This window comes from Colossoma macropomum, unplaced genomic scaffold, assembly GCF_904425465.1.
Source record: "Colossoma macropomum unplaced genomic scaffold, Colossoma_macropomum, whole genome shotgun sequence".
In the NCBI taxonomy this organism is placed as follows: domain Eukaryota; kingdom Metazoa; phylum Chordata; class Actinopteri; order Characiformes; family Serrasalmidae; genus Colossoma; species Colossoma macropomum.
This window is the reverse complement of record NW_023494792.1, coordinates 20,981,677-20,991,420: the sequence shown is the minus strand read 5'-3', so window position 1 is coordinate 20,991,420 and position 9,744 is coordinate 20,981,677. Positions and strand designations below refer to the sequence as shown.

Below are 9,744 nucleotides of genomic sequence, written 5' to 3'. Positions count from 1 at the left end.
CCATCAACAACAGCAATAACAACCATATTTACTAAGAAAAACTTAAAAATGACCCTAGAAATTAACCGAAAAAATTAAGTGGGGCAAGTAAAAACACTCAAACATTAGCAGGACAAACTTTAGTATCTCTTTCATTTATGTAGGTCAGTATTTCCATTCTTTTGGATTATAACTCTTAAATCAACTAATTCCAACTAATTCAAAAAGTTGTCTTACTTTTTTAACTTGCTTGGTCTTTCAGAATGTTAATGAAATTATAGCCTGTTTAGGACGACATTTAGCTATGATTTATAAAAGTAAGTAAAACCTGTTTCATTAAAAAGACAAACACAAACTTCAGCAGCACAGAATTTTATTTGTGGAAGTGAAGGTTGCATATTTATTAAAATGACTTCTACAGTTTGCTCCAGTAGTTACACGTAACAGCTCCATATGATACATCTTTAAATCTAAGTTGTTCAAAGACAAGAAGGCACAGATCAGTCAGAGATGAAACAAACAGGCCCTTTAGCATAATGATTCAAACACGCAAGGGTAATAAAAACCTACAGAAATGCTAATGTAAAACTGGATAATTTTGCTAAAATCAAAATAAACACCAGGGGTAGTGTGAACATTAGTAAATGAGGCGTAGGCTATAGGATTTCTGAAGTCTGCATTAGACACAGCAGCTTTAGAGAAAGAATGTATGAAGACTTCAGAGTCCAAGATCCTCTTCTTTAACCTGGCAGCCCAGCAGATCATTACCCACACGAACACTCTCAGAAAGACTGACCACTGAAACACACACATACACAAATCATCATCATCATCATCATCATCATCATCATCACTGCAGTAAAACAGGCCTAATAATGGACCTTAGAACAATGTTTGTTGTGTTAAGAGTAACTGTTTGGGGTTCTGATCAGTGATTTCTGGTGAGAATGGAAAGTTTACCTTTCTGGTTGCGGATCCATGTCACTGCTTTCATGGCCACAAACTGCCACTCAACTTGAGCGTCCATCTTAAACCCGTGTAACCAGATCAGAGCCAGAATTGTAGCCCAGACCCCCTTCTCCACCTGAACACAACACCACACACAACATACAACATAATACATCACCCATACATACATATAAATACCAAGTACTTAGAACTGTTTAAGAAGCTTGTCTAAGCTTGTCCTTTATAAAAAACGTAGGACAACTCAGTGTTACATGACAACAGCAAAGAACTTATATCCAGGTGGATAAAGAAGGCAGCGCTGCTGTGGTACAACAGGATTTTGTACCAATCCTGAGAGTTAGTAAACCAAAATATTGGAAAAACAGAAAGCTTAAACTGATTTTCCCAGTCAACTTGAATCGACTCAACTTATGCTTCTAGTTCTAGTTCATTTCCACCTGCTAAAGAGACAGCTGGAACCACTATAATAACCACAAGTAATATTTTAATGGTCTTTTTCCCTTACCCTGCTAGAAAAAACAGAATATGTTGTGTTCTGGATGCTGGTCAAAAAGTATGACCATACTGAGTAATCAACTTAAACCAGCACCAGACCAGCATTAGACCAGCATAAATCAAATAAACCAGTCTTCAGCAGGTTCTAATCTGGCAAAAGAGGCTTGGGAATGTGATGTCATCATGTATTGCTTTATGGGTGATCCACCATTGTGGCAGGGTTAGTCACCTAGACTGGTTCTAACATTCCTATCTGCTTTCCTTGATTTTTCCAGATCTGTAGCTTACAGCCTTAGTTCAGTTGCAGAGCTTGACTAGTATGTGGATCTACATGACTACCAGATGAAAGATTACAGCTAAATCAAGGAAAGAAAAGGACAAGAAAGGAAGGTTCTTTCAACTATTCAGACTCAGCTGTAGTCAAATAGGAAGTATCCTGTCCAACGCAGAGTTAATTTTGGCAGTAACTGAGACAAAACAAAGATCATATGAATCATCTCTGGTTAAATATGCCAGCAGCTGAGTGAAATATGGCACTGACTGTGTTAAATAAACCAAGTTTCAAAGTGGAAGAAACAGGCTTCAATAACAGGCACTTAAACACACCAGCTAAAAAGTCTGAGAATGACAGAGGAGGTAACGTTAGAATAGCCATATTATTACTCCATTTTTGGGAGTCTGTATGGACATTGTTAATAAGGCTGATTTTATGTTTAAAATGGAGACTTTTATCATTTTCAGAATGTGCATCAGTCGTAAACACAAGCCAGCAAGTCATCTGGCTCAGTCTCACAAGACAGACTTCACCATGTTGCCCAGACTGCACCACTGTTATGCCCAGAGCTCACTACTAAACTGAAAAGTGGACACATACAGTTACATACAAGTACAACCTATTTGTTGTCTGTATTTGATGTAAATTTCTCTATCAAACTCCAGCAGTAGATCACAAGATCATCATACAGTCTGTATTACTGACAAACACCTTACATTCAATACATCACTCACCTGTGCGGGGGTCTGCTTGACCACCTCTTCCTCCGTTTTCCCAAACACCTCCACCAGTGCACCGTCCATTTCCCAGCAGCCTGAAGCCTTCTGGAGGGAGACGAGCTGCAGCAGGGGGTCTTTAACAGCTTCCACAGGGCCTACAGAGTCCTCTTCTACAGAGGCACATGCACACATATTTTACTGTATGTCTAAGAACTAACCACAAAATAATAAGCACAACAAATGACCCTTTTTTCCTGTATGGATTATTTTAAAAAACATCACCAGAAATATAAGCTGTAATTCTGTGCTTTGGTATCATGGTCATCTTTTGATCTGAAATACAAATCGTATAAATATTTAACAAAAATTACCCAAAAATTAAATTGAGACACTGTGTAAGGTAAACAAAAAGGTAAATAAAAAAGAATGCAATGATGTGCAAATCATTCAAACTCTATATTTATTTAAAAGCAGTAAAAAGACATATCAAATGTTAAACTGAGAAGTTTTTAAAAATATCAGCTCATTTTCAATTTGATGCCAGCAACACATTTGAGAAAAGTTGAGACAGAGGCATGTTTACTACTGTGTTTCTTCACCTCTTCTTAATAACACTCTGTAAGCGTTTGGAAACTAAAAAGACCAACAGCTGTAAATTTGAAAGTGAAATGTTTTCTCATTTTTGCTGAATATAAGATTTCAGCTGCTCAACAGTTCAGGGTCAAATTTTTCATTTCATTATGCAACGAATGTTATCAGTGGTGACAGGTCTGGACCAAAGGCAGGTCAGTTTAGCACCCAGACTCTTATACTATGGAGCCATGCTGTTGTAGTATGTGCAGAATGTGGTTTGGTTGTCTTGTTGAACTAAACAAGCTCTTCCCTGTAAAAGACCGGATGGCAGCATATGTTGCTCCAAAATCTGTATATATCATTCAGCATTGATGATGCCTTTACAGATGTTCAAGTCATCCAATGCCATGTGCACTAATGCACCCTCATTTAATCATGGATGCTGGCGTTAGAACTGTGTGCTGATAACAAGCCAGATGGTCTTTAGCCCAGAGGGTGTGGCATCCATGATTTCCAAAAAGAATTTAGAAAATTTATTTGTTTTTTTGTACTATTTTCATTAAAATATAGGGTTTAAATGATTTGTACATCATTGCATTCTGTTTTTATTTACATTTTGCACATCATCCCAACTTATTTGGAAACAGGGTTGTAATTCGATTAAATTAATTTCAAACTGAATGAACGGATGGAACTGTTCCTAAAATCTTATTGGCTGACAACATGCACAACTGTGACAGTCTCAAAACAGTAGAATTCTGTATTACTGTGTCACAAAAACCTTGAGCTGTTAATGGAATATTCTTTGACTGTGATGCTGCTCACATGGACCACCGACTGTACTGATGAAATAAGAACAGGGCTGGCTTTAGCCTTTTGGGGTGCTAAAAAGGTATTTTTTTTCTGACAGCTTAATCATGATTCTCGTGGCAGCAGGCAGCCAATAAAACGTAACAAATAAGCTAACAAACACAGCAAACACATGGGTTAAGTAAAAGAAATGCATTTCCAAAATGAACAACGGCAAAACATAAAAATCCCATAAAAAACTGTGTTCTCAATGTTAATAAGGCCATCAGCGCTGCTGGTGTACTAAGTGTGAGCTTGATCAGCTAATTTACTTCAAGTATTTAATTTAACTGCACAGCCAGTGTTGTAATAGCCAACACGTTACGTTAATAACCTTTTCAAATTTGGATGGTTCAGCAAAGACTCATTTTTTAGCATATCAGCTAAAAATCCAGGGGTTTCAAAATCCGTCTCAGGCTTTTTGCATGAGAATTATCATACTGAGCGAATGGTGAATAGAAATGGTCGCTAAGCAATGATTAGAGGACCAAGAAAATGAGGCAGGACATGAGAGCGGACAGGGGCAGTTAAACATGCAGGAATCATTAATGATGCCTTTATTAAAATTAAATCCACTTGTGTTAAATTATTAGTCATTAAGGGGCAAAGGGGCACATGCTCCACCATCCACAAGACAAGATAATAGTACAGTAATTATCCACAAGTTATTAAGGGGCCTCCTGGTGGCCGTCGGGCCCAAAGCAGCCACTTATGTCACTTATCAGAGGCGGCACTGAGTAAGTTTGTTTAAACTGAAGGACTGACAATTTATTTTGTGAACTAGAACCAGGTTGATCAGCTAGCTAACAGGCTAAACAGCTCCTTTATTCAATACCACAGGAGTTGAATTAACGTAATTACTATATTGTAAAATTGCAAAGTATAAAAGTAGAGAATGTTACTTCAAAGTCTTCAAACACTTTAAATGTCTGTTTTAGTTAGATCTGCCTTAAGTAGCATCAAATCAAGACTAAATCTCAAATGAAGGCCATTTCAGATTCAACAGAGCATTAGAAAATGGACGTACAACAGCATCAGCTTGGTGCTAAAACAGACTGGACATCACATAGAGGTGCAAATGGAACGTAGCATGTTTAAATTTGTCAGTTGGGTCCTTATTTCATCAGTACATATCAGTAAGTGTGCAGTGTGTATAAACAGAAAACAACTAACCATTTACCAGAATCAAATATTGAAACTGACAACTTTCCTCCACTTAAAGTCAAAACAAAATAAGTTATATATATTTACCTATGTCGGCCATCATTATATTAGAACCACCTTATAGAAACATAAAAAAAAGAAAAACTGTTATTACAAAGTAATGTATGAGTAATAAATATGTTTACAAACATTTATAAGTAAGTAATACTATCTTGTCATTTACAGGCATATGTCTATTTTCGTCTGTCACTGTATGGCTGGGCTGCTATCTTTGTAAGAGAATTAATATTTATTCTGTGTGCTGTACAGTTTGATGTGAGAAGTTTTACTGTATTCCTGTGTAAGCCAGTCAACATGACAATATTTAATCACTTCAGTGTTTGAACAGTAATATCACTGACGTTAAGCTGTCTAAACTAATTATACTGACAAACACAATCGCCACATAGAACCCTGTGGTCACCCCATACAGTGCACTGTGTAATTTACCTAACGTGAGGAAGGTAGCACCACCAGTTTTTATTGCATCTGTAGATCAAGTCACCTCAGCTCTCTCGTTCTTATACAGGTTTTTTATTAAATCAGCACCGCTCGCCCACCCAGCACTGAAGCAGCAGCGTCACTAGCTACTTTTAATAATGTGCAGGTTTTCACAGAGCACTGCGATGGTGCGTGTACTGAATACACATTTATGTCTGTAAACATTATATTTATGTTTTTGGTAGATGCTCTAATTCACAGAAATTTCTTTTTAAAAATGTATATGTAATAACAAACTAGTGTATACATAATAAATATGTTTTCAAACATTAATAAATAAGTAATACCAATCTTGTATGAGTATTAGTAGTACTCCACTTCACATCAAAGAAAAATAAGTAATATTCATTTACCCATCAGGGGCATTGCAGGAACAGCTTTGGGAAGATAAAAACAGAAAAAAGAAATTGTTATATAAACACACACACAAATGTATACATAATAAAGTAATATATAAGTATTTATGCACATCTGTAAGTAATTACTACCAATCTTGTATTACTAATTACTATTAATACCAAATTAGTACTTAAAGTCATAGCAAAGTAAGTAGTATTCATTTACCCATGTCGGCCAACATTGGTGGAGCACCACCTTTGGAAAGAAACAAAACAGAAAATGAAAATATTTTTCAAAAATGCATACATAATAAGAAACAAATGCAAGAGTAATAAATCTAAAGTTAATCTTACTTGCTTATATACAGTATCTCACAAAAGTGAGTACACCCTTCACATTTCTGCAAATATTTTATTATATCTTTTCATGGGACAACACTATAGAAATGAAACTTGGATATAACTTAAAGTAGTCAGTGTACAGCTTGTATAGCAGTATTGATTTACTGTCCTCTGAAAATAACTCAACACACAGCCATTAATGTCTAAATAGCTGGCAACACAAGTGAGTACACCTCACAGTGAACATGTCCAAATTGTGCCCAATTGTGTCGTTGTCCCTCCCTGGTGTCATGTGACTCGTTAGAGTTACAAGGTTCCCGGTGTGAATGGGGAGCAGGGCTGTTAAATTTGGTGTTTTGGGCACAATTCGCTCATACTGGCCACTGGATATTCAACATGGCACCTCATGTTGGCACCTCAAGAACTCTCTGAGGATGTGAGAAATAGAATTGTTGCTCTCCACAAAGATGGCCTAGGCTATAAGAAGATTGCTAACACCCTGAAACTGAGCTGTAGCATGGTGGCAAAAAACAGGCCTCGCCAGGGTCGAACAAAGAAGTTGAATCCACGTGTTCAGCATCATATCCAGAGGTTGGCTTCAAAAAATAGATGCATGAGTGCTGCCAGCATTGCTGCAGAGGCTGAAGAAGTGGGAGGTCAGCCTGTCAGTGCTCAGACCATACGCTGCACAATGCATCAACTCGGTCTGCATGGCCGTTGTCCCAGAAGGAAGCCTCTTCAGAAGCCGACGCACAAGAAAGCCTGCAAACAGTTTGCTGAAGACAAGCAGTCCAAGAACATGGATTACTGGAACCGTGTCCTGTGGTCTGATGAGACCAAGATAAACTTGTTTGGCTCAGATGGTGTCCAGCATGTGTAGCGGCGCCCTGGTGAGGAGTACCAAGACAACTGTCTCTTGCCTACAGTCAAGCATGGTGGTGGTAGCATCATGGTCTGGGGCTGCATGAGTGCTGCCGACACTGGGGAGCTGCAGTTCATTGAGGGAAACATGAATTTCAACATGTACTGTGACATTCTGAAGCAGAGCATGATCCCCTCCCTTTGGAAACTGCATTTTCCAACACGATAACGACCCCAAACACACCTCCAAGATGACAACTGCCTTGCTGAGGAAGCTGAAGGTGAAGGTGATGTACTGGCAAAGTATGTCTCCAGACCTAAACCCAATTGAGCACCTGTGGGGCATCCTCAAGCGGAAGGTGGAGGAATGCAAGGTGTCTAACATCCACCAGCTCTGTGATGTCATCATGCAGGAGTGGAAGAGGATTCCAGTAGCAACCTGTGCAGCTCTGGTGAATTCCATGCCCAAGAGGATTAAGGCAGTGCTAGATAATAACAGTGGTCACACAAAATATTAACACTTTGAGCACAATTTGGACTTGTTCACTGTGAGGTGTACTCACTTGTGTTGCCAGCTATTTAGACATTAATGGCTGTGTGTTGAGTTATTTTCAGAGGACAGTAAATCAATACTGCTATACAAGCTGTACACTGACGACTTTAAGTTATATCCAAGTTTCATTTCTATAGTGTTGTCCCATGAAAAGATATAATAAAATATTTGCAGAAATGTGAAGGGTGTACTCACTTTTGTGAGATACTGTAAGAGTAATCATATGTTCATAAGCATAAGTAAGCAATAATGCTTCATATGCATAAAGATGGAAAGTTGGCATGTTCAGTGTATGTGAACATTTCTACTCCAAAAGTATTCAAACCTTAACTAAAAATAATGAAATCCTTCAAATGGAGAATCTATTTTTAGGCCTGCACTCAGTGACAGTTATCCGAGTTACAGCAGTAACAGCCCCTGCTGACTGTAAAACCCCATTTCAGCTAAGAGAGGTGTGAATTAATGAGTTTAAAACAGCAGTGTCAGCATTTCATTTAAACCACCACTCTGCCGTTCACAACATGCAGATTAATGACTGTCACTATGTGGTGGCATTAAATAATAAAAATGATTATGTATTCATCTTTAATGTAAACTACAAGCCTATTATCAAACTTCTGGGCAGAAAATATACACATAAAATAAAAGAACAGTCAAACCTGTCAAATCTGTATGCACTGAAAGTGCAACACATTATCAGCAGCTTGACATTGACCTAGAGACAGTGACTTATCTAATCTTTTACAGATTTATATATATATAGAGAGAGAGACAGAGAAAGAGAGAGAGAGAGAGAGAGAGAGAGAGAGAGAGAGTGAGAGAGAGACATTTACATGCTCTGCCCATCATTGGTGGTCCACCTTTGGGAAGATAAAAATAGAAAAAGAAGTAAGTAAGTAATACCAACAAGATTAGCACATACTATTTTACATCAAAGCAAAATAAGTTACACACATTTACCCATGGCCATCATTGGTACAGGACCACCTTTGGTAAAACAGAAATAATAAAGAAAAGATATTAAAAATTATTAATAAAGAATAAAGAAATAATAAAGAAAATATATTTTTAGTATTTTAAAGTGTGTGCATAATAAAAAAGTAATGTATATTTACAAAATTAAATACTAATACTAATCTTCTATACAGTCATATTTTTGTAAGTATTAGAAGATAATAATGTTTTAAACACAGAAAATCGGCAAGTTTCCATGTTCAATGTATGTGAACATTTCTACTCCAACAGTCCTCAAACCTTAACTAAAAATAATGAAAACTTTCAAATGGTACAGCCCTATATTCAGGCCTGTGCCCAGTGATGTTTATTGAAGTTACCATGGTAACAGCCCCCCAGTGGCTGTAAAAACTGTGTACCACAGCTTTTAAAAAATGTCATATATTGATTTATTTCATGCAAACTATTCCAAGACACAAACATAATAAAACCTTTAAACATGCTGGGTGATGTGTTATTCTCCACTGATTCCACATTTTTGTTCCTAACATAGATGGAATTATAGAAAAACGACTGTGGAGCTGCGTTGGTTTAGTGCACTCAGGGAGGCTGGATACCATGCGTGGAACACGTAGATACCATGCCTGTACAATAAGCTACCTATGTTATGCTGTACATTTTAGGTCAAAGCGTTAGGTTTCAGACAGAGAAACAAACGTGGCTTGGACATGTCTCCACAAAACAGCCTTGGACAAAAGACATCAGGCTAAGCAGCTACACACACCACAGCCTCAGATACAGCACAGCCTGTATCTGTGTCCCACCAGGTCCAATCTTAGGGCTTTATCTCTTTATACATGTTACCTCTGGATAATGTCATCAGCAAACATGATATCAATTCTCCCACGAGACCCAGCAGAAAGGACAAGCAGCAGCCTGAAAAACTGACAAGCTAAAAAGTTTGGTTTTGGGAAAAGGACTGTAAAGTCTCATTTTGAAGCCACTGAAAAGTGGTCAGCCTTGGTTTTGAGCCGTTTTATGTTTGTTTGGCATGAAAAAGTTTGAAATGGCTGCTGCAGATGTTTCTCCTGCCTCCAGCATCCTCCCTGAACCAAAGACAGCACAGGCCTTGCT

General features: G+C 37.8%; 1 protein-coding gene across 9 annotated transcripts in view; it reads right to left on the bottom strand.

The window, feature by feature from the left end:
* Positions 1-335: 335 nt before the first annotated feature.
* LOC118811922 (von Willebrand factor A domain-containing protein 5A-like) overlaps positions 336-9,744 on the bottom strand; it is a 26,118-nt gene continuing 16,709 nt past the window's right edge. For 3 of the 9 annotated variants that reach the window (XM_036576515.1, XM_036576520.1, XM_036576516.1), the window contains 8 exons: positions 8,611-8,643; positions 8,484-8,516; positions 6,127-6,156; positions 5,916-5,939; positions 5,110-5,139; positions 2,452-2,606; positions 940-1,063; positions 336-777 (listed from right to left, as the gene is read on the bottom strand). In XM_036576515.1, the coding sequence (XP_036432408.1) occupies positions 698-777; positions 940-1,063; positions 2,452-2,606; positions 5,110-5,139; positions 5,916-5,939; positions 6,127-6,156; positions 8,484-8,516; positions 8,611-8,643 (509 nt within the window). In that variant the 3' untranslated portion in view covers positions 336-697. The remainder of the gene's footprint in view (positions 778-939; positions 1,064-2,451; positions 2,607-5,109; positions 5,140-5,915; positions 5,940-6,126; positions 6,157-8,483; positions 8,517-8,610; positions 8,644-9,744) is intronic. The other 6 variants (XM_036576518.1, XM_036576521.1, XM_036576517.1 and 3 more) reach the window with 3 other exon arrangements.